Source organism: Sus scrofa, chromosome 3 (assembly GCF_000003025.6).
Source record: "Sus scrofa isolate TJ Tabasco breed Duroc chromosome 3, Sscrofa11.1, whole genome shotgun sequence".
Taxonomy (NCBI): Eukaryota; Metazoa; Chordata; class Mammalia; order Artiodactyla; family Suidae; genus Sus; species Sus scrofa.
The window spans coordinates 77,969,516-77,995,092 of NC_010445.4; the positions used below are offsets into that span (position 1 = coordinate 77,969,516).

The 25,577-nt window shown below is 38.8% G+C and overlaps 2 protein-coding genes across 11 annotated transcripts in view; one reads left to right on the top strand and one right to left on the bottom strand.

Moving 5' to 3' along the window:
• VPS54 (VPS54, GARP complex subunit) overlaps positions 1-8,679 on the top strand; it is a 122,102-nt gene extending 113,423 nt beyond the window's left edge. For 3 of the 6 annotated variants that reach the window (XR_002342640.1, XR_002342639.1, XM_021087458.1), the window contains exons 22-23: positions 1,281-1,375; positions 4,514-8,679. Coding sequence is in view for 4 of the 6 variants with exons in the window: in XM_021087458.1 (XP_020943117.1) it covers positions 1,281-1,375; positions 4,514-4,619 (201 nt within the window). In the remaining 2 variants the exon portion in view is untranslated. The remainder of the gene's footprint in view (positions 1-1,280; positions 1,376-4,513) is intronic. The other 3 variants (XM_021087460.1, XM_021087462.1, XM_021087459.1) reach the window with 1 other exon arrangement.
• The window catches only part of UGP2 (UDP-glucose pyrophosphorylase 2), a 57,022-nt gene continuing 37,379 nt past the window's right edge, over positions 5,935-25,577 (bottom strand). For 3 of the 5 annotated variants that reach the window (XM_021085838.1, XM_021085837.1, XM_021085836.1), the window contains exons 4-10: positions 17,095-17,280; positions 15,680-15,813; positions 14,226-14,523; positions 12,931-13,128; positions 12,153-12,395; positions 8,107-8,211; positions 5,937-6,990 (exon numbers count right to left, since the gene is read on the bottom strand). In XM_021085838.1, coding sequence (XP_020941497.1) covers positions 6,883-6,990; positions 8,107-8,211; positions 12,153-12,395; positions 12,931-13,128; positions 14,226-14,523; positions 15,680-15,813; positions 17,095-17,280 — 1,272 coding nt within the window. In that variant the 3' untranslated portion in view covers positions 5,937-6,882. 5 annotated transcript variants of the gene reach the window in all.

Genomic DNA, 25,577 nt, shown 5'->3' on the forward strand with positions numbered 1-25,577 from the left:
CCTTCGGGGCTCATTGAGGACTGAGGAGACTTGACATGTGGAGCACCCACTAGGATTTCCTTTTTCTTTCTCAATCTTCCTAGCCAAGCCATCCTTTTCATTCCACATCTAAGATCCCCCACCTCTGAGATTCTGACCTTCTGGATTTGCCATCTGAGTTCTAATTCTAGAGCAGAGCTTAGCTCTAGTATTTAGTATTTAATGTGGTTTTTTGTTGTTGTCGTTGTTTGGTTTTGGTTTGTTTTTTTGTTTTTATGGCTGCACTGTGGCATATGGAAGTTCCCTGGCTAGGGGTAGAATCAGAGCTCCAGCTGAGGGCTACACCACAGCCACAGCAACGCTAGATCCAAGCCACATCTGCAACCAACCCTGCAGCTTGCACCAGTGCTGGATCCTTAATCCACTGAGCCAGGCCGGGTTTGAAACGGGATCCTCACAGAGACAATGTTGGTCCTTAACCCACTGAGCCACAGTGGGAACTCCTAATGTGTTTTTATCTGCATCATTATTTAAAGGGAACTCGTGTCAAACCTGGGTAAAAGTTACAGATTTTGTCAGCATCATCACTTGAGTACCAGTAATTCCATAAAACTTTTCCAGAGATGACTTTATGTATTTTTTCCCATGAGAAATATATTTCACAAAATAGTTTCCATAGATTATTCTATATAATTTCAGGTCAGGTATTTCCCAAAGAAGTATTAGGCCATTGCATTAAAAATCTGCATGTAGGGAGTTCCCTGGTAGTGTAGTAGTTAGGATTCGGTGCTTTCAGTATTGCTGCCTGGGTCCAATCCCTGGTCTGGGAACTGAGGTCCCACATCAAGCCGCTGCATTCTATAGCCATTATTTTTAAAAAATCTGTATATGGAGCAATAAATACTTTCAGGTAATTTAGAAGGCTAATAGTAGCCTTGCCTCTACCATTTTTTTTTTCTCTATCAAGTTCCTAGTTAATACATTGCGGAAATCTCCATCTCTTTTTATTCTTTTTACCTGTATGGTTGATTCCACTTACATATCCCAGAGGACTTCGAAGGCACAGAAACAGAGTGATAAGTCATATCATTAAAAGAAGTGTTGCTGAAAAGCAGAAAAAGAGCTTTTATTCAACTAAGGAGAAAAACTGTACTGACATAGCAATGAAATGCTTTCAGAGGAGCATTTTAAAAGTTTATGCCAAAACAAAGGTCTTTTAAAAATATTTTCTCCAAATAATACTCAGATTCTTACATCTTCTATGTCAATAGAGCTTTAAGAAAGTTAATTTTCTTTTCCAGATGTTATTTTTAAGAATTAATGCAAGTTACAAACTCCACTTGAAAAAGCAGTTGTCTCATTTAAATGTGATAAATGATGGAGGACCTCAAAATGGGTATGTTTTCAACATACTTTTTATCACATTCTTCCATATTGAATTGTTTGCTTTTCCACTGCAATCATGTGAGGACCTTTTGCCTTATTTTTTCCTCTGTGGAGATGATAGGTATCTATGTCTGTCTGTCTGTCTGTCAGAGTTAAAGTGTCATGGTCAAGTTACCCAATAGTCTTCACCCATCCAGACAGAACTCAAAAGTCCTACTTCATACCTATAAGGTCCTGGGAAAGTTACTTAACCTCTGTGTCTTATTTATAAAATGAGAAGGATAAAATCTGCTTTATTTCTTACACAGGTTATAAAAAATAAGTGTAACTGTGTACATATTTTATTGTAAGCCATTGAACTAACTATGTGTATTATTGGTGAGAGTGATATATATATATATATATATATATATATATATGTATATGTGTATATATATATATATATATATATATGACTTAGAATCTTTTTTTTAAAAGAATTATTTATTTTCAAAAATTTCAAAGCCACAGAAAAGTTCAAAGACAGTGTCACAGCCACAGTGGGAATTCCACTAATACTATTTTTAAGGCCCATTTCACTCATATCCCTCTACTTTTATTCCCATAATTAAACCTGGTTGGTTGGTTTTCCTCAGACCAATAGTTCTGAAGCATCCAAGTTAATTCATCACTTTTTTTTTCTTGTTAACTTAGCCATTTAGGGGTTAGTACAACCTTAGAGAGATCTTCACTGTCACATACTTTTAAAGACACTAAGACTGTATAAATCAAATTACGTCTTTGAATCATCCCTTGAAAGATAGAATTCCCAAAAAATTAATCTCTAGACTCTAGCCAAAGACGTAACAAACTATCAGCTTAAAAGGAATTTTTGTTCCTGAAACGGCTCTAAAATGGTACCTTTTCTTTTTTTCCAAGTGAAATTCACGTACCATAAAATTAACCATTTACATACAGTTGACAATTCAGTGGCACTCAGTGCCTTCACAACCACCACCTCTGTCTAGTTCCAAACATTTCACTATCCCAAGAGGAAATCCCTTGAAGCAGTTGCTCCCTATTCCTTCTTCTCTCTAGCCCTGCACTTTTTTCTCTTTAATGGGATTTTTTTTTCTATTTTAAGATATTTGAAAAATATTCCTGTTACTTAGAATTGATCATTATTAACATTTGTCATTTTCACTTGAAAAAAATGTTTAACATTTTTTTAAAAAATGGCATTCCAAATGGAGCTCAAGTATCCCTTGAACCCATCTCTAGTCCCTTTCTCTTTCCTCCAACCCTTATGCAACATTTCTAGTAAATCTGGTCTATATCTTCTGAGTCCTTCTTATTTATTGTCTCTATCTAAAAAAAAAATGTGGAGCTGTTTTATAATTTTAATTTACTTACATGGTATATTGTACATATGCTGCTTGCTTTTTCCACTCAGCATTGTTTCTGATTTACCTGTGTTAACATATAGACATTGTCCATTTTGACTATTTTGTTGTATTCCCCCACATGAATCAATGATGTTTAATGAGTTCATTTCATTTAGTGATCAATATTAGGACATTGCTTTTTTCCGTTACATCATTACACAGTGAAGATATTTCTTTATACATGTCTAATGGTGTGATCATTTCTTTAGGGTGTATACCTACACGTGGACCAAATGTACATTTTCTCTTTACTAGGTCTTGCCAGAATGTTGTCCAAAGTAGCTGTACCAAGTTTATATTCCTACTTTTTTTCATTTTGCCAGCAATTTGTGGTAGACTTTTTAATTGTTGCCAGTCTAATGGGATACAATGGTATTTTATTTTGGTTTGCATTTCCTAATGTTATCTTTTCATATATTTGTCATTCAGGTGTTCTCATCTGTGACTTTTTCTGTTCATATTCTTTGCCCATTTTTTCTGAGTATGATCTTGTTGATTTTCAATTTTTGCATATGCCTTCAAACTAATCCTTTGTTGGTTTTATATATATTACAGATATCTTAATGTGCTCATTTATCAAACAGAATTCTTCAACTTTGATGTAAAACATATTTTCCATGTACTTTCTTATATAGACTGTAAATAGTTGTTTATTAAACATGATATTTTAAAATGGAGGTTTATGTTAATTTCATTTAATTTTTAATGAGAAGCTTGCTTTAAAAAGATTTTGTAGTTTTTTGAGCCATCGATGTCTGTTTCAGTGTACTTAATATATTATCACAAGAAATGTGATAATTTAGAATCCGTGGATTTTAATGCAGCCCGAATTTGATGAGTTTTAAATGAGGAATATATAGTCCTTACTAAATTCTATGTGACAAAAGCTGAAACATTGAGTACCTAAGTCCAAAGGTATTAATAAATTAGTCTAGTACACATATTAAGGGTGCTTACAATACCTTTGTCCCTTGTGGTCCAACAATCCACAACTTATGTGTTCATTAAAATAGCAAAGCTGCTTTTCTTCTTTTACAAATACTAAATCAAGATGTCCTATTTGTTTCTCCCTGGTCCATATCTGTCAACACATACATTTAACCAGGCCAATCTCTATTCTCTGTGTGGTGGAACTTTGATATTTCTGTTTTTCTGAACATTCTTTCCAGGAGTGTTCTTTCAGACATTAGTGTGACATAGGCATTAAAGTGACAGCTCAGTACTCAAAAGTGTAATTCTTTTTTCATCAAGTATTGTTATATTATCAATATCAAGTTTTATATCCAGTAGTATTTACATATATGAGTCCCAGCCTTCATTTAACTTCTTAGGATGGCACTCAGGAAACCTCTTTCCCTTGATTTCACTAGTCATATACATGTATGCTCTAGTGGCACTGATCAAAAAAAAAAAAAAACCAGCATAAGCTGTTTTTTTTCTTTTGTATTTCATACTGTTATAGATCTATTTTATTGGGCAGAATTAATTACGAAACTGGTCCAGCCTGCACTGGTTTATTCATTTTCAGTGTTGTTGAAAGAGAGCACTTAAATGATCTGACTATATGATAGCAAAAATCCTAAATTGTTGACATTTGGTCCCTAAGAAATCTAAATTTTAAATAATAATCCTTATAAGCTAGGATAGGACTCTTACCCTGTGAGCATTGCTACTTTATTTGAAAAGAAAGTGAGATTAAAAATAATTTTCTCTCTGATGTCTAGGTTGGTCACAGCAGATGTAGCTTTTTACACTGGAAATCTTCAAGCCTTAAAAGGCCTTAAAGATTTGGACCTAAACATGGCCGAGATCTGGGAACAGAAAAGGTGATGACATACTGGAAAACTGGGTAGTTCATCTGACCACAGGATGTATGTTTATGATGAAATATGGATGCCTGTGACGCAAGAACTGAACCTGGAACCCAAAGCGAACTGGGGTTGGGGAAGGGGAAAAGGAAAGTATCAGTGTTGGGAAACTGGGATTCAGTGGGATCTACAAGGAATGCCATTTGTGTGCTTCCTTCAAAGAGGAGTAACTGATCAGGTATCTATAACATTTTTCATTCTCTATGGAAACAGACTCAGGTTTCTTTGGACCAAATCCAAAAGAACACATAGCTGTAACACAGCTGTAGTTGACTAGAATGCTCTGTATACTTTATATTAAAAAATGCTTTGCATTTCTTCCAGTGCAATGAAATTCATATGGTGTCCCACCTTATTTAATGATGGTACAATTTAAAATATTAAAATCTTAGTCAACTTCTGTAGAAAGTTTTCTCTATGAAAGTAAAGCTGTTTGAAAATTATTTTTTTACAGATCTTTCTATAAAAAATAAACATCTTTTGATTGCTTGGATTTAGGAATTCATCAATTTTTGTTTCAGTAACCAATGTCAAGTTTTAGGCTTTGTGTGACCCATATTTAATCTTTCTACCACCGCTGTATGTCAACTGCGTAAAGCCTTCCAGAATAGTCTAAATACTTGAAAGGCTGATCACAGTAGTAATTAAAGAGTAAGATTTTTGGTGTTTATTTATACTAATTTAAATATGTTTCAGATATGGTATATGAGAGCCTGCAGTTTTAACAGCTGTATTTTTATAAAAGTATCTATAAAGGGTTGGGTGTTTGGGTTTTTTTTTTTTTTTTTTCCTTTTTATTTCTAACAGAGGTAAGAATACATTTTCATATATTCTGCCTACTTATGAGTTCTTATTTTAACACTGAGATAACACTGAAGTATGGCCCCCTTGGGTTCTTGTTGGTAAGTTACTTTCAATGTGTGTATGAACAAAGACCAGGAAGGAACAGAACTTTTACAATATAGGCTGCTGTGTTGGGGCCAGAAATATAAGGTGATGAGTAAGTTATTTAAAGACTTTTATAATACCTACCTTCAAAATTAGAATCAGCAGCACTCTACAAATGAAAGTGCCTGTGCATCACTTCACACCAGGAATCTTGCCTAACCTGTCAGAGTGCCTAACCTTGTGGTGATTATGTACAATGAAACAGTCTTAGTTTGTGCTTTTTGGTTTCCTGAAAGGAAAGCCTGTTTTCTTTCCTTCATCATTACAGAGGTATGTCATTGGTTCTTAAACTGTCTAAAATAAAGCTGTAAAAAATTATCAGACTTTAAAAGACAACTTTTTTTTAATAGAATATAGTAAACTTTAAACAAGCAGCTTACTCAAAAACAAGTATGGAAGCATTGGAAAATGTAACCCATTCTTAGAGAAAAGTCACAATTCAAGTCATTGGTTGAAGGTTATTCATGAACATTTCTCAGTGACAACAAGCAAGCTTCAAGAAATGAAGCTTCAAGGAAAGGTAACTTTTTATAAAGCTGTACCCCCCACCCCCCACTATACTAGAGAACAAAGATGTGAAAGAAATGCCCTACCTCCACCCACCCCATCTCCCCCTTCCGCTGGGAAAAGAAACACCTTTATTTCGATAAATGGAAATAAAGTCTTGTGGAAAGCATGTCAGGCATCCCCGCTTTAGAACTAGATGAAAGGTATTGAATGCCTTCAAGTTTAATTCTTGGAAATAATGATGTAGTTAATTTAAGGTAAATGCAAAAACTGGATTTGTTAGGTATCTGGCCAGTGAGCACTTAAGTATTCCAAGAGCAAATCTTCCGACCGTTAAGCGTAACTGTTTAGCAAGAGTATATAAACCATTTTTCTTCACCATTTCATAAAGTTAACATTGAAAAGTATAAGTGTACACATGTATTGCTTCACAGCTTTATTTCTGAAATCACAAGCAGTTCAAAGTGATCATTATTGAGGCCTCCGTTAAAAGATTTTCCAGCAGAGCTGCCCCAGTTTTAAGATTAAACAATATTGCACTTTAAGATGAATTAACTTTCAGGATCCTCTTTGAAAAAGAAAAGTATTGCTTCCACCTATGCTTTTCTTAGACTAAAAGCATACTGCAGAAAACTCTACTTTAGAAATTAACACTGCAGGGTATGGTAACAGAGTAAAGCACCTGCCTATTTTAGAATCCTAGAGAACATGTAATTGTAAGAAACCATTCAGCCCATAATTAGTATAAAGTGTACATGGTATTTTCCATTTCAGTGGTCCAAGATACGAAGGTTCCCGGATACAATCTTGTTTTCTAATACTGCTCCAGGTGGGATGTCAATTCGGTCACCATGATTTGCAATGATGATAACTGTTCCCTAAGGGACAGGAAAACAAAAAGCAAAAGTGTACTCGCAACTGTAGCTGAAATGCAATTGATTTTCTTACAATTATCACATTCACGTAGAAACTCCAGTTAAAATATTTATAAACAATATTAAACATGAAAAGCAACACATTAAGGAAAATTGTAATGTGTCCTTCTGTCACCATGCTGGTAGTAGTTCTGGTACTGTCTCTGATAAGGAGGCAAGGAATCTAGGAGAGGGAAGTGGACCCAGTGCCACAGCATGACTGGCTCTTTCAGAGAACTACTTGCGAGGCCACCAGAATTCTCTACCTTCATAAACTAAAAGGTGCTTGGTTTATATTTACATATGGGTTTGGGTTTTTTTTTAAAGAACAGTTTAATGATATATTTTTCATGTCTTCAGTGAAACTGTTTAGATCAGTATCAGCAATAAAGTTGTGTGTGTATATATATGTGTGTATATATATATATATCTTTTTGGGGTTTTTAAAAAATCTTCAATTAAATAGCTTTAATAGGAAGAGCACATGAAATCTAGATATGGAATTTTAAGATATACTTGATTAGGAAAAAACTACTGTATCTTTGGTTCTGAGCTTTAATACTCATAACCCATAGTTTTCCTATTTCCTATACTAGGCTGGAAAGATACTCACAGTACCCAAGCACTACAGACTGTGAATGAACATCTTCATACTCATGGCAACAAAGTACTTTAACAGGATTAGAATATAATCAGTATAAGTTGTCATTTTTTTCTACTTTCATTCATAGTCATCTTTAGTGAACTAATGGCTAATTTAACAGTGATTCTTTTAAAGATTGTCATATTTCAATAAAATAATACCAGTTCAATTTTTAGTGTTTGCTTTCCATTTGATTGCTATATTCCACAAAAAAACCCCTATATACAACAATTATGACTGTATTTTAACTATTGCTTATCTATGGAAGACAGTATCAATACTAAATATTGTGATAAGCTATTTAAGTTTTAAATGTATTTCTTATAAACACCTGGCACAGACTAAGAAGTATTCCTTAAAGTAAAGGTAAATTTAGGACTAGAAAATGAAACCTGTCTTGTAAAGCTATAAGAACTGTAATTTTCATCATAACACACCTTTAATGAAACATTCTTGCCAAATGTCACATCTCCTGAAACTGTGAGGTGATCCAATTCAAGCATATCTGGTATACTTTCAAATCTCCTTAGGTAATCCTGAACCTGAAGAAAAATAGAAACATAAAAATTGTTTCAAAAATGGATTAACAGAAAAGCAGGGATTAAGTTAACAAGATAGTTTACTTGAACTATGGTCAAGCTCAGGGCTTCTATGGGAACAACTCTATTTAGTAAGCACTCACTGTATGTACAGTGAGAGCTGTTTGTAACAGCCTATGCATAGAGACCAATCAAGTAATTTACACTACAGCTGAGTAGATCAGGCATTTTAAAAAACAGTAATAAATAAAAAGCTAACCAGCCAACATGCTAAGAGCTAGAAAAGTAGTTCACAATATCTGGAGTTGGTTGGAAAAAAAGGGAGAGATCATCACGGTTTAAAGTTAGACTGGTGCTGGGCTTTATGGGATGGGCAGGACTGAGAAGAAATGGAATATAGCTTAGGAAGAGCAATAGCACAAATTATCATTATAAATGATCACTGTCAAGAAACAGCAACAACAACAACAACAACAAAAGACACAAAAAGACGAAAAAAAAAAAAAAGGGGAGTTCCCGTCGTGGCGCAGTGGTTAACGAATCCGTCTAGGAACCATGAGGTTGCGGGTTCGGTCCCTGCCCTCGCTCAGTGGGTTAACGATCCGGCGTTGCCGTGAGCTGTGGTGTAGGTTGCAGACACTGCTCGGATCCTGCGTTGCTGTGGCTCTGGCCTAGGCCGGTGGCTACAGCTCCGATTCAACCCCTGGCCTGGGAACCTCCATATGCCGCGGGAGCGGCCCAAGAAATAGCAACAACAACAACAAAAGACAAAAATAAATAAATAAATAAATAAATAATCACTGTCTTTGCTTCTTGTTATTTTCTAAGATTTACTGGTGCTAGAAACTGCCCTATATGGCCTTGTTTCATATTTTCCTGAGAAAAATAGAAGCAACAGGAAAACTTCCACTGGCTTCTGCCACCACCACCCACTCTGCCCCCTAGCTCATTAGCCTCTTCCTCTTAGTACTGAGGTTGGACCCCTTCTATTCCAACTAACCCTTCGTATGCCTACTGTCCAGCAATCCTCCTTTCTTCCTCTTCAGTGTTCCTTCCCTCTGGATTGCATCGATTCCCATCAGTGTATAAAGCATGCTATAATTCTCCCAATTTTAAAAAACAAATCCTCAAATCTTATATCCCTTTCTATGGCTCCATTTTTGTTTTTCTTTAAGGCGAAACTTTTGAATAAGTTTTTCTACATTCACATCTCCAATTTCTCATCTAATTTTCTCTTTTTTTTTCCCCCTTGGTTGTTCCCACAGCATACCAAAGTTCTTAGACCAGGGATATAACCCATGCCACAGCAGTGACTACACCAGATCCTTAACCTCCTAGGCCACCAGGGAATTCCTATTCTCTTTTAAATCTGCTCCGGTCAGACTTCCAGAACCACTACACTGTTATATCTAATGGAGAATTCACATTCATCTTTCATGAATCAGCAGGAGCACTTAACACCAATGGTCACTCCCTCTTTCCTGAAACATTTTCTTCATCTGGCATTCAGGCCACACATATTCATAGTTTTTCTACTGAGTTCTTCACCTATAGCTCCTCAATCACTTCAGCTGCTTCCTCCACCTCATCTCCATCCTCTAAGCCTTAGAATTCCTCAGGGTTCAATTCTTGGACTCCTCTCCCTTCCCCTCCATTTACTCTCTAGGTGATCCTTATCTCATGGCTTTAAATACCAGCTATAAACTGACAACTCTCAAATTTACCTATCTCTTCTAGATCTCTCCTCTGAGCTCCAGACTCTTACATTCAGCTTCTCCATTTGAATTTCCAAGTATAGTACCTCCAAAATGTAACTCTCCATTCTGCTCCCCCAAACCTACTCTACCTAAGCCTTCTTGAGTTTTGGTAAATGGCAATTCCATGTTTCCAGCTCCACAGGCCCCAAAATCTTGAAGCCTTCCTTACTCAACTGTTTCTTAACCTCCCCTCCTACCTAGTCCAGCAGCAGATCCTGTAGATACAACTTTCAAAATATCTCAGAATGTCAACATTCCACTAGTTCCACTGCAACCTCCCTGGTCAAAGCCAGGATTCCAGCAACAGCCTATTCCCTGTCCTCCTGATTGTACCCTTGCTCACTTCACCCCTGAGGTCACAACTCTCCAGTGGCTTCTCATCCACCAGAAAGAAAAAGAGCCACATGCCCAATATTCAGTTACCAGGTTTCATACAACCTGGCCTGTTATCTCCCTTACAAACTCTCCCCACCTGCTCACTGTGCTCTAGCCATATTGTGCTTGCTAGTGTCCCTAGAACATCTTCAGAGCAACTAGCCATTCCCACTCAGCCCCTATTCTCGTCTTCTTTTTTTTTTGTTGTTGTTGTTGTTGTTGTTGCTATTTCTTGGGCCGCTCCCTCGGCATATGGAGGTTCCCAGGCTAGGGGTCGAACTGGAGCTGTAGCCACCAGCCTACGCCAGAGCCACAGCAACGCGGGATCCGAGCCGCGTCTGCAGCCTACACCACAGCTCACGGCAACGCCAGATCGTTAACCCACTGAGCAAGGGCAGGGACCAAACCCGCAACCTCATGGTTCCTAGTCGGATTCGTTAACCACTGCGCCACGACGGGAACTCCAGCCGCTATTCTCGAATTGAGGCAGCTAAAGTTCTTACCTCCTGCAGGGTATGAAGAGGCTAGAAAGAGTGGGAGGGAAGATGAGGCTTGGTGGAAAATGGTTAGCAACTCTGTGTCAGGATGTGGAAAGACGGTAGGTCCTTGCAGCACCAGGACTGATGAGGGAGGCACTGAAGACCAGGCAGCCACAGGACCCAGAATCATAGCCCACGAATATATGAGGCAGTACCAGGTGGTACTAAACCACAACCAGGATGAGATTGAACTGGGATCCCCTCTCGCTGCATTAACATCACAGCCTTTTATGTGATTAAGTTTTTTGGATTCCACTTACCGTGTTAGGGTCGGGTTTTACTACACTTCATATTCCCCCTGCCTAGAATGCTTTTTGCCTCAGATACCTGCATGGCACTCAACTTCTCAGTGAAGCCATCTGGCCACCCAGTGTAAAATGACATCACCACCACCCTACCCACACACTCCCTACTCCTGCTTTATTTAGCATGTTCCATCACTTGGCAAAGTATACATTTGATTTACTTATTATAATCCTTATCCCAGCTGAATATCCATGAAGGCAAAATTTTTATCTATTTATTTACTGCTAAATACCCGGCACCTGAGACACTGCCTTGTACATGGTAGGGGCTCAATAAATTCTGTTAAACTGGAATTAACACTGTCTCACTAATGAAAGCAGTAAGACATAAAATAAAATGTCCTTAAACATTCTTTTCTACTCTACAGCAGTCTGCTCAAAAATGAGTTACATCTTCATCTTCTGTGGTTGTTTCTCTTTAAAAGATGTCACAGAAGAATATAACAGATCAGCCATGAAGACTGTAATTAGACTCCAATTCATATGTGTATCATATCTTTATAATTACACATTATTACACAATAATACAAATTCATGGAATCCCTGGTGGCTCAGTGGGTTAAGGATATGTTATTGTCACTGTTGTGGCATGGGTTTGATCCCTGGCCTGGGAACTTTTACGTGCTGTGAATGCAGTCAAAAATGAAAAAAACAGGAGTTTCTGTCATGGGTCAGTAGTTAACAAATCCGACTAGTATCCATGAGGTTGCAGGTTCAATCCGTGGCCTTGCTCAGTGGGTTAAGGATCCAGTGTTGCCGTGAGCTGTGGTGTAGGTCAAAGACGTGGCTCGGATCCCACATTGCTGTGGCTGTGGTGTAGGCTGGGAGCTGTAGCTCCGATTCAACCCCTGGCCTGGGAACCTCCATATGCCGCAGGTGCAGCCCTAAAAAGACAAACAAAAAACCCCAAAAAGAACCCAAATCCATATATATATATATATATATATCATATCTTTATAATTACATACCTTTGTAAAAGAACTGCCTAATTTAACCAAGGGCACGGTAGGAAATTCTCGCTTCTCACTCATTGTCAAAGATCCTGCATTAAGGCTATAGAGGTTTGACATCACAAGCAAAAGATCTGATGTGGTTTTTACAGGCAGAAAACGGCTCCTCGGAACATTAATACCTAGAGAGTTCTCGAAACTTTTAATGGCAGCCCCTACTGCAGTTTCTAGCTGAATGACATTTAGGCCTCCATCCAAAGTCTGTAAGAAAGGGAGCAGGAGAGAGAAAATAGGTTTTAGCAACTTAGTTCCATATAGGCTAGTTAATATTTGGGGAGTGGTTTCAAAGATCCATTAAAGGAAACAAAAGATTTGAGAACTGACATTTCTCAAGCACCTGCCATATGCCAGATGCTTATATGTATGTGATCTTTTTTTCAGTATCATAATTCTTCTGTTCAGTAACATTTCCATTTTACAATAAAGAACCGAAGGCTCAGAAAACCCATGCAGATGCCTGTGGCCAAACAGCCTATAAGTGTCACAGCAACAAGACTATGGTAGGTCCTCTACTTTTGAGCCTAGTGCTCTTGCCATTACCACAGTCCAGTGTCAAGTAAGGGCACCATGGCTTGCTCGGCACACTAAAGGGATGTGACTCTGAAAGATGGGGCCGGTAACTGGAGAAACTGACCAGGCAGAAAGGAGTGACCAATGGAACAGATGGGCCAGAGGGAGTGGGCAGTGGGTCTGTGTGTAGAACTAGGGAACCTGATGGGATGCAACTCTGGCTTACCTTTGGATTCACAATGATTTCCATGTCAATAGCATTCTGCTCCTGCAGTCTTTTAACTGCTGCAAGAGAGATCCATAGGTTGTTTGTGTTAAATATTTTGAATTTTGATACAGACTTGAACTCATCAACGTGTGGTTTTGGCACTTGGGCAATTTCCACCAGTCTCAATTTGCCTTCGTACTGAGTAAGTGTCCCACCCTGCAAAGGTAGAAAAGAGTACCTCCACATCTCTCCCAATCACAGCATTCCACACTGTTTACAGTCTACGAATGATACAGCAAAGACACTGATGATAAAATCCCCCTGAAATAAAACGCATTGGCAGTGATTCAATCTGTGATACAAAGCATCACACGTATGAAGGTGGAACCAAAGACAGTAATTCAGGTTGTCTGTCATTTTGTGCTGTATACATGTCCTCTTGTCCATAATAAAAAGCCCTAGGAATACACCAGAGGCTTTCTCACTTTCCAAAGATCTGCTAGAGGAACAGCCATTCCTCTTATTCCCAAACCACTGTATCCCTGAACCTCCCAATCCTACCACCTCCGAGCCTGCTCTGACTACCTCTAGGATAAGAAGTGTAAAGGCAAAACAGAGGCACATGTGGATGAGAAGTGACCTGAGTGACCTCAGCCCAGGGGCCATGGCAGTGTGGGAAGAGGGGAACATTAAGAGGCACAGAACCCAGCCCATGGACCAACCATACCAGTAGTCACACACTGCCCACTTTTCTCACTCCCTGAGGATAGCAAGAAAACCTTATGTACCATTTTATCAGAGGGCAAGTGTCATCATCACTAAACAAAGTGGAAAAAAAAAAAAAACAAATCTTTGCTTTGCATCAAACTGCATTTTTTGAAACGATGCAGATATTAGTGATAAAAACATAAAAAAATACACTGTAGAAATAGTAAATTTTCATTAAAGGAACAATGAAATAAAAACACTTAAGTACCAAACTATAAGAATATTAGAGGTCTGAATAATCTTACTGAAAGTGATCTCACATATGTTTCAGATTATCCTATAGGCATATGAGGAATTTTTTTCAGTTAAAATTGCCCATATAGATTATTCAAGATATAAAGATGATTTTTTTACCACTATTAAATCTAGATTTATATATACATTGTTATATCAGATGGAACATAGGGTACTCTAGAATTCTGTCCCACGCTAGGTCATCAAGTGGATAAATGCAGGTTTTGCTTAATGTAGAACTTTCCAGTAAGAAGTCTGAACTATGATATGTGAAGATGTGAATCCCCAAACTGCTTCCTCTCAGTATTTACCTTTACATCTGCACGTGTCTTATTTGTGACTTCCATGACAAATTCACAGGGTTTTCCATTGGGTGGGTTCATTAAATGATTAAGAATATAAAGATCCACTGTGGCGCCCAGATTATCTATGTTGGACACAAAAATATACTCTTTGCCTTCACCTATAAAGGTATCAAGCAAACCAGAGTTGTAGAAACTTGCGTAAATATCTCCATGACCCGGAGGGTACCAAGCTTCTGTATTTTCCCCTGAGTATGATACATCCTTTGCCACAGGCAGTAAAGACTCCTTATTAATCCTCGGGTACCTTAAAAAAAAGAAAAAGGTTGTTCCAGTATCAAGTCTGTAGAGCACTGCAGATCTTTACGTAAACAATCCATTTAAAGTTAAATAAAACCTCCCTCCTTTTCAGTCTATCAGTAGTAATTGATCATAAGTGAATCCACTTTAGAAAATCTCTCATTATCTGTGTTGCCCCCAAACTCAGCTTCCTAGATAGTAATACTTGCTAAAAAAGCATTCCATAGGTTTCCATTGTGGCTTAGCAGTAACGAACCCAGCTAGTACTCATGAGGTTGTGGGTTTGATACCTGGCCTTAATCAGTGGGTTAAGGATCTGGCCTTGCCGCAAGGTGCAGCATAGGTGACAGATGTGGCTCGAGATAGCGCTGCTGCATCTCTAGTAGGCTGGCAGCTGCACCTCTGATTTGACTCCTAGCCTAGGAACTTCAATATGCTGCAAGTGGGGCCCTAAAAAGCAAAAAAAAAAAAAAAAAAAAAAAAAAGTATTCTATAGCTATTCAGATGGGAGGACACCCCATATTTTTAAGATAGTAATATATTTTATGGCTCTCCAAGAGGAAAGATATATTAAGTAAATTTTCTCAAATATATTTGCTGATGGGAAATGCTGTCCATTCTCACTAACAGACATGTTCAGGGGTGGTTCTCTTTCTTCCCTAGAAAATCAACAGCACAGATTGTCTGCCTCTTACCTCTTGTGAGAACCAGGATCTCAAGCAGATTCTCTTTTAAGAAATAGAAGTTACATAATCACAGGAGTTCCCATTGTGGCTCAGCAGTTAACAAACCTGACTAGGATCCATGAGGATGTGGGTTCTATCCCTGGCCTTGCTCAGGGGGTTAAGGATCCAGCGTTGCTGTGGCTATGGTAATAAGCTGGCAGCTACAGCTCTGATTCGACCCCTAGCCTGGGAACTTCCAAATGCCGTGATGTGGCCCTAAAAAAGCAAAAAAAAAAAAAAAAAAAAAGGAAGTTACATAATCAAGGAGTGATTATAACTATCACATACCCATTAACAAATATTCAGCCTTTAAGGCATTAAATACTTGCAAACAGTCTTTGGCACACATACATCTTGAGGCTGCTCTGTTTAAACAAAACAAAAAAGTCCTTTCCCAGGAGTAACATCCCCCAGAGTTGATTTTATTACTCCTTTTACCTGCTTTGATTAAAAGTGTAGATTTTCACACGACAGTGATTATACTTCTGTAGTATTTTTTTTGTATCTTCATCTGTGTTAAAAGAGTTCATCAGAACAAGAGGGACATCAGTATTGTAGGTTTTGTTCAAATGCTAGGGAGGAAAACAACCATCGGATTACCCAGACTTACTTTTCCTTTGCTTCAAAGTGTAAAATTAACTCTCAATAGTTACTTACAAAATGTCCAAAACATCATCTATAAGTTGCAAAATATATAGGTTTGAAATCAAATATAATTACTTGCCATAAGCCATTCTGCCAAGCAATTAACCATATACTTTCTCACAACCCAATGAGACAGAAACTGCTGTCTTCATTTTACAGCCCGGAGGGGTGTCAAGTCAGCAGCAGAGCCAGGACACCCCCAACTCCCAGCCCCTTGGTCCGACTCGAGCTGGGTGCCCAGCCACAGTGCCCTACGGCCTTTGTGGATGGGAAAGTGCCGACTAAGCATTTTTTACTCTGTGTCCAAAGCGCTACGGGGATGAAAGTACAATGTCACCAAGACATGTGTCCCTCTTCTCTGGATTCAGCCTAAGAAGTGTAAATCACACCCCAATTGAAATCTTTTCCATCTCTAAGAAGAGCTAGGAGGCAATGTAGAGCTGAGAAGAAGACAGGATCTTAGAAGTCAGACTGTCCCACATTCAGAGTTTGATTCTGCACTTGCTAACTAGCTAGGGAACCCTGGGCAAGTAAATAAACCTTTCTATACCTTGGTTTCCTCATCTGTAAAATGATAATAGTGCTTATTTTACAGAGTTGATGACAGGAACAAATGAGTCAATTCATGTAAAAAACGCAGAATAATACCTGGTGTTCAATAAGTGCTGGATAAATGTCAGCCACTACAATTGCTCTTATTACCACAGTTGCCAGTACTGTGTGAGACACTAGGGATAAAGAGATGAAACAGCTAGGGCCATCACCCCCGAAGAGCTTATGCTTATAATTAATGACCTTATCGTAAGAGAGATGCCAACAATAGTTCTTAGCTTCCGTGGCACCTAACCAGATATGTGAAATTCTCCCCAGCCTCCCAAAAGGGGTTAATAAAGCCAGATGATCCCAGCTGTGATGACAGCTACCATGAGAAAGAAGGGGAAAGAGGGTGGGGTGATCAAAGGAGAAGAATACAAATAGATCCAGAGATTTCAGCAACTACAAATCCTATTTAAACATCGAAACCTTTTGCATCATCCTAAGGATCTGTCCTTAGGAACACCAAAGCTGTTTTAATATACTAATAAATAGAGTACAGATAGCAAGCCCCTTGACTAGCTCAAATCCACATCTGTTATAACATTTATAATAACCTAACAACTACGAACAATTGTGGTAACTCATGAGAAAGGCTAAACATTACTACTCACTTCGATTTGCTGAACAGTCAGATCCAAAAAGGTATTCTCATTTCTCACACCAATCAGACTCTTCGGGCCTTTGCAGCCCATGCTGGTTCCCAAACCACCATTGAGTTTCACCACCACCAGCTTGTTCAGCACAGAAGATATGTTATCAGGTAAGCCTCGGGCCTTTATCTTTTCATAGGGTTGAATCTGGAATTTAAAAAGTAATATAAAAAGAATAATTCAAACAGCTCTATGAGAAGTTACACCAAATCAATACCAGGGTTATTGCCATGCTCGCTTAAAGAGTCTGGCTTTCTCTGCGGAAAGTTTCAACTACATTTCCTTTAACGTCCAGGGCCCTTCTGGTTCAACATTAGGTTCTTGTTGGCAACTTCCCTTGCGCACGCACAGTGGTTCGCTTATAGTACAATGGAGTACAAGAGGGGGAAAAATTAGTCTATAAACATTTGTTTGGCTGGTGAGAACATCCAAATCTCTTGGACTACCTTCAAAAAATCAGAATTCCTGATTTGCTTCAACATAGCAAATAGGATACACAAAATTCATCAAATCTGTAAATATTTCTGGTGCACTATGAATGCAGTGTAGTTCTGGAGAAGTATATATATGATCTCACAGTTCTTGGTAACATATTTGTGCTATTCCTGGACACAGTGCCAAATACTCAAAACAAGCTAACAGTACCTGCTCTGTTATGGTTCACAAGGGTGTGATTATTGCAATCTGAAAGATTTTTTTTTTTTTCCCAGCAAAAGCAAGTTTGCCTGTAAGAAAATGAGTTGTGTAAACAGTAAAACAAGTTTGAAATGAGCACAGAGCCTTAATCTCCAATTCCTCCCTCATAGGAAAGAAACAATGACATAGTGGAAGCTCAAACGCTTTTGTTTAAAAAGAGGTACAAGCAAGACTAAACATCTTATAACAAGAATGAAAGCTTTTAAAAAGATCACATTGGAGTTCCCGTCGTGGCACAGTGGTTAACGAATCCGACTAGGAACCATGAGGTTGCGGGTTCGGTCCCTGCCCTTGCTCAGTGGGTTAAGGATCCGGCATTGCCGTGAGCTGTGGTGTAGGTTGCAGACACGGCTCGGATCCCGCGTTGCTGTGGCTCTGGCATAGGCTGGCGGCTACAGCTCTGATTAGACCCCTAGCCTGGGAACCTCCATATGCCGCAGGAGCGGCCCAAGAAATAGCAAAAAGACAAAAAATAAATTAAAAAAAAAAAGATCACATTGTATTTTTTACCCATTTACAGAATATTTATTGTTATTTTTGTTTAATAGTCTAGGTCATCAAGTCTACTCTTTAGTAACATCATGGTGGAGGACAGATAACACCTGAAGGGATGAAAAAATAAAACCATATAGTAAATGTTCAGCCAACACTTTGCTGTTTATGTTCTACTACCTATGGGTGTGTGTGTGTGAGAGAGAGAGACAGACAGACAGACAAGACTGGGAAAGGAGGTGTGTGTGATACAGTCTGTGACTAGGAAAGAGTGTGTGTGTGTGTGTGTGTGTGTGTGTACGCAGATGATGGATGAAGTCTTTTACAAGGAAAGGAGTTGATAAGTTCACACTCCACTGATTCGTCTGTGGAGGCAAAATCCCTATATACTTGGTCAAACATACATTTATGTCATGTGTGGATTCCTCACCACATGATTCCTGCTGTTAACAGCTCTTTCCACAAAAATTAATCTGACTCTCATTTCCTTTACCCTGCAAGATACGATATTAACTGCCAAGTGAAGATGAATACATTTTCCTATGTGGTATAAATAATGAGGAACATGAAGCACTCCCCTCTAAGACTCTCCAATGGTTATCACTCTAGTAGGACTCATTCTGAATTATTTCTTAATGTGGTAGGATTACCAACCTACCTGGTTACCTGCCTCTAAGAAGTCTTCAGCAGTCATTTATATTCAAAAGAAGGGCAAGTGACAGAAAAAGACCAGAAGTGGGAACAGCCCTCCTGTGGGCACTATGGCCCTCCAGTCCGTCCTACCCAAACAATGCGACACTAACCACTAAGGAAAAGGAGAGGGAGACAGGAAAGGACAGACTGCAGTGGTTGCTTCCCTGGTAGGGCTTGGTCCAGGTGAGGGCAACATATGGGTGATAACAACGCAGATGCCCAACACACACAATGCCTGTGGCCCAGCTGACTGAAACTCTTTGAAGGATATTTTAAATTCACTGTCGTGAACATCGTTTGTTTAAGGATTTCAAAGAATACAGCATGGGAGAAAGTCAATTTAAGTGCCACACTACTAGAAATGTAAGAGTAGATGACAGAGCCACAACCTCTTGTCATCCTGATGTACTATGGTAGCTTGGAATCCCTTCTAGCACAGCTGCCGAAATCAACCAGTCAGTACAAGGAATGTCACTATGATACAATGGCTTCAAGCATCCATTACCAGACAGGAGAATTTCTTGGGAGCATTACATTTACTCAAAAGTTACTAGCAAATGCGACCAAGCCAATAATTTTCTGAATTATCTTTTAAGCGCCAACTATTTCCATTTAGAAGTTACCTCTGACTTCCTAGAAAAGAGCCTGACATTTACATAAGTCTCACAAGGGTGTGAAAAATCAATTTAACTGAACCCCTAGTTCTATATTCATTTCAGGAAAAATTGTTAGTTCAGAGTTCTTTTTAATCTATCTAATGTTTGAGTATATTTTTAAAAAATAGAATACAAAGAAGCAATTTTTTTTTCTACATAAGGTGAGACAGGCCTATGTTTTCTGACTTCACCTAATAAACTTTCATTGTGAAACACGGTATATACAGAAGTTTATAAAATACACATATACGGTTGAAAGGAAAACCTAAATTTAAAAAGAATACTGCCATAGAGCAGCTGCTTCCATGCACCTGTCCCTGATCATGTTCGTTCAGATTCTCCGTAGTTTTGCCACCTACGTATGTATTCATAGTAACAATATTTTACTTAATTTTGTCTCTAAACTTTTAAATAAAGTGAGTCATCCTATAAAGTATCCTCCTGTGACTTCTTTAATTCAGTATTATTTTAAGAATTATTCACATTAATGTATGTAGCTATAATACATTCACTTTTTACTGCCATCTAGTATTCAATTTGCATATCCATTAAGAGATAAAACTGTCATTATTCACAGATGATATGATTTTTATTTATTTTTTATGGTCACACCCATGGCATAGGGAAGTTCTCAGGTCAGGGACTGAATCCGAGCCATGGCTGTGGCAACACCAGATCCTTTAAGCCACTGTGCCCAGCTAGGGATGGAACCTGTACCTCCACAGTGACCTGAGCTGCTGCAGTCAGATTCTTCACCCATTCCATCATGGTGATAACTTTAATGGTATGATTTTATATGTAGAAAAATCTAAAGACCTCATGAATAAACTGTTAGGATAATGTGAGCATAGCAACATTGAAGATACATGGTTAATATTTAAAGAAAAACCACAAAATTGCTTTTGGAGCCCCTGTGCACTGTTGGTGGGAATGTAAAAATGGTGTGCCCATTAAGGAAAAAAATATGGTGGTTCCTAAAAAAAATTAAAAATAGAAGAATTGTATGATCCAACAGTTCCACTTCTAGGTATATCCCCAAATAATTGAAAGCAGGGTCTCAAAGAGATATTTGTACACTCACCTTCACAGCAGCATTATTCACAACAGCCAAAAACAGAAGCAACTCAAATGCCCATCAACACATGAATGGATGAAACAAAATATGGTATATACACATGTGGAATGTTTTTCAGCCTTAAAAAGGAAGGAAGTTCAGACACTTGCTATAATATGAATGAACCTTGATGACATTACCTTAAGAAAAAATACTAATAGAAATTTTTTGCCTACTGTGCAGATCAATTAAAAACCAAACATAACCTTGTTGCCTTAAATTTCACCAGGAGGGAAAAAACCTTCCAACATCATGTATATTCATGAAAAAAAAAATCTTTAGTCCACATACCATAAAGAAAATAACTACTTAGAGAAAAGTAAAGAAAAATCAGTTTTCTTCATATTAATCAAACTTCAAAACATGCCTTTTACTAGAATGCTTTAAGAAGACAATTCCTTATAACTGAATCTATGGAGGTTAAACAAATTTTTCCCTGTATGTGGAAATTTTATTCTATAATGGTGATAAAAGGTCTCAGCCTCAGAATTATTTTTAACACTACACAATTTGGCCTTCAGCCAAAGGTATATTAAATATACTTTTAGTTTTAATTAAAATCTTCGCAAGATTGGCATCTTAAGAACTTGAGTTTAAATTTAAAATGTACTTCTGAATTACTTTTCAAATATTTGGAGTCAAATAAAATAAGCTGATCCAAGCATAACATTAAATTTTAAACGGAGCTAATAAAGATTTGGGGGCACAGGCCCAGGAAACTCACAAGTAGAGAGACTTGTTGATCATTGAGGTGAGGGCCCAGAATTCCCTGTGAAATGCCGTATTTAGAAACTTGCAACCCCAAGTTAAGTGGGCAGGGAGTCATCCTACCCCTACAAATGTCAAGGAACCATGTTTCTTTAGGTAGTGTTTTCAGTATAACACCTACTTGTCTTGATATATCTAATTCTTAAAGCAGCTAATTAAATACTCTGGAGAGGAATTGACTATGGAGAGAATGGAAAGAAGAGTCACAAGGTATGAAGTAACAGGGTGTGACCAGGGAAGAGATGTCCAGAGTCATCAAGTTAGTGTTGCTGTTAGAGACCTCAACGGAAGAAAAAAAAAAAAAAAAAGCAGCAGCAGCCTCAACTGGATGTCCTTCACTTATGTTCCAAATAACACCGACCCCAACCCCAACACAGACAGACACGCACACATAGAAAGGCACCGATCACATGAGTCCTGGAAGCCAAGACACTTTTGGTCTACAACTAATTACAGGTTAAATTAGGCGGTAAGCTCAGCTTTCCATCACATAAATCACCCTATATGCCAGCACAAGTTCCCTCTGTTGGTGTTGCTGTTTACACCCTCTACCAGGGACCTCACCAAGCAATCCCACAGAGTTCAGTTTATTCCCACAAACCAAAGGGTCCTGTGTTAGCAGGTTGCTTGGCAACGGCTGAAGTTACACTGGACACACCTAGTCACAGAGACATTTTTAGACCTGCCCTCCACTTTCCCCCCTTCAGCTCCCCCAGGAGAATGCACAAAGACATCCATTCAGGCTAAGATGGAGGTGTTGGGAGACCACAGGGAGTACCATGCACTGCTGGACACGGCCTCCATGATACTCTGATTGAGTCACTTTAGTCAATCACTAGTGCTATCTTTGTGCTTTCAACTTCATCACCCTGTTTGTCTTTCTCCCAGACATGAATAGAATTCAGTCTTCCAAGACCTCTGCTACAAGTATATATACAGTAGGGCAACCCATACAAGTGAGGTAGGGCAAATGGCATGAGGCTCCCTGCAAAATGCACAGGGGAGATGAGGCCACTCTTTTCCTCTCCTCACTGGGAAAAAGAATAGGTCAAACACCTAGCTTCCTCTAGTGAATCAACAAAAGAAAGTAGTTGGCAATCTACAAAAGAACATAATTTAAGCAACATTAAGCCCTTTGAGGTATCAATCTAGTTTTTCTGCAGAAAGATTCTTTAAAATATCTTTTAAAAATTGTTTACCATGATCTGCATCTTGCCAAGTCTGTTCATAACTTAGTTTCCAGTTAGAAGAAAAGCTGAATTCATCACATAGTCATGGAGACACACTGTTCCCATTAGCAAGAGTATAACCCAGTTCTTGGTAGCATATTCGTGCTATACCTGGACACAGTGCCAAATACCGAAAACAAACTAACAGTACCTGCCCTGTTATGGTTCACAAGGATGTGATTATTGCAATCCAAAAGTTTCTTTTTTCCCCAACAAAAGCAAGTTGGCTTGAAAGAAAATGAGCTGTACAAACAGTAAATAAGTTTGAAATGACGCTCCATATGTACAGGAAGTATTCCAAGAACATCAGCTTAGTCACCAAACCCTTATGCACAGAGTCTGCAAACCAAGGCCTGAACTAGGTACTTTCATATATTGTCTTTTCATTTCATATTTCTAACAGTAACGACCAAATTCTGAGTCATTTGCAAGCTCCTACCAATTAATTTAATGACAGAAAAATCATACTTAGACCAGAGATTTTCTCATTCAGGAAAAGTTGGCAAATCATCTACATTATCACACGCACCACCAACATGCTCACCAACACCCCCTCAGCCACCAAGATGAGCTCAGAGGGCAAATAAAACCATCCTATATGGGAATGCCCTCGAACTTCTGCCCCCAGATCAGACCCTCAGGACCTTCCTGCATCTCTACCTTTGTTGCTTCCTCTTCCTTCTGGCCACAGGAACAGCTGTCCCCCACCCTAAAGCAATCTCTCTGCCCATCTCAAGGTCCCCATTTCATCAATCACCCAATCTCAGTGGCAGCCTCTCTCTCTCTATACCTTTCCATCAAATACTTGACATCTAAAAAACAAAGAAAACATCAATGTATATACTTACTCATCCTTTTCCATACTCACAACCTTTTCTCTCCATCTTCTTAAAGGCAAAGCTTCTTGAAAAAGCTGCTCCACTCATCTCTACTTCCTCACCTCCCTTTCACTCACTCACCCAATGCAATTTGGCCTTCTTATAGATCAGTGTACTGCTCTTACCAAGCTCATCAACATCCTCCTAACTGCTAAACCTTGTCAATAACATCAATACTTCTGGAGTTCTCTTATGGTGCAGTGGGTTAAGGATCTTAAGTTGTCACTTTAGCGGCTCAGGTTGCTGCTGTAGGGTAAGTTCAATCCCTGGCCCAGGAACTTCCACATTGTGCAGGCACAGCAAAAAACAAAAACATTAATACTTTTCTTACTTGCGTCCTCAGCTGCATCTGACATAACTGACCGCTCCATAAATCTTGAAATGCTCTATTCTCCTTGCCTTCTGCAACACTACGTTCTATGTTCCTCCTCAGAGTTTCCTGGTGGCCTGGTGGTTAAGGATTTGGCATTGTCACTCTGTGGCTCGGGTTTGATCCTTGGCCTGGGACCTTTAACATGCCTGAAAAAAAAAATCCAAACAAACAAACAAAAGAAGAAGTTTATTTTCCTCCTTTTGCTGCCTGTTCCTTTTCAAGCAGATTTTAAGAAGATCTCGTCTTTCCAGACAATCTGCTCCAGTCTCATGTCTATGGCACCAAGACACAACCAACTGCCAAGCCAAGAGTCTGCTCACATCTGTCCAGTGACTAAGTCCTGTCAGCCTCATGAAACTGTCTCTGCTGCCACCACTGGCAGCCCACTCACTCTCATCTGTGTTACCAGAGTGGTCTCTATGGTCTCCTTTCCTCCCTCCAACTCACCTTCTACCTTGCAAGTGGTGATCTTTTAGAAGAGAATTTGAAATCCTTTCTCTCCTGATTACATCACTCACTAAATAAAGCACTAACAGCACAGCAGAGATTATTAGCTGCCTATATCAACATCTTCCCCATCCATTTCTGAACCCTGATTTTCAGCCAGACACACCACCATCCAAAATAAGAGACCACAATTCCAGCCTCCATTGCAGCTCTTTGTGCCAAAGTTCTGGTCTTTGTGATTAGCTGGAAATGAGTTGAAAGCTTTCCAGGAAGTTGCTGTGAAAGGGCAGGAGATGTGCCCTTCTTCCTTCTTCCTGCTCTTTGGAACAGAGTTGTGATGACTAGAGTGCATTCAGGCAGTCAACAGGGACCAGAGTGAGACAGGCTGAGGATAGCAGAGTGGCAAGACTGAGAGGCCCAGGTTCCTTCTTCCACTAAGACTTCTTTACCAGCACAAGTTTTGCATGGCTTAGAAACTTGATCATTTAAAAGACATTTTCAAAAGAGGCTCATAAATAATAATCCTTTGGGGGCACCAGCAAGCATATAATGGATGAAAACCAGTGGTTTGGCTGTCCTGAGAAATGTATGAAATTGCAAGGACATGCTAAAGGGATTGATGTAGCTGCTGTTTCACAACCTGATTAAAATCACTGTAATAAACTACATCAATTTCAGCATGAATCATGTCTTTTGATAACAGACTGCTTCAGAACTGAATGAGGCAGGATGGGACAGTAGCTGAGAACAGGCTTTAAGCCAGGCTGCTTGGGTTTGAAACTTAAAAGACGCCAGTACTTCTTAGGGCAAATTATTTTTCTGTTCAAAGTTTCTTTTCATCTACTTCATGATTTGTTATAAAGTAAATGAGACGATGTATGTTACGTGCTAAGAAAAGTGCACAGCCCAAAGAAAGAACACAAGTGCTGGCTGTGCTATCACATCACTGACTCTGACACATTCTCCTTCCCCAACCCACATTTTCACATTTCTGAAACCAAGATGCATCATACAACCAATGAGATCTTACAACTAATTGGCTGCACTTGTTTTCTTTCTCAGTGGTACCTAAAAGGTACAATTTATAATCAATGGCAC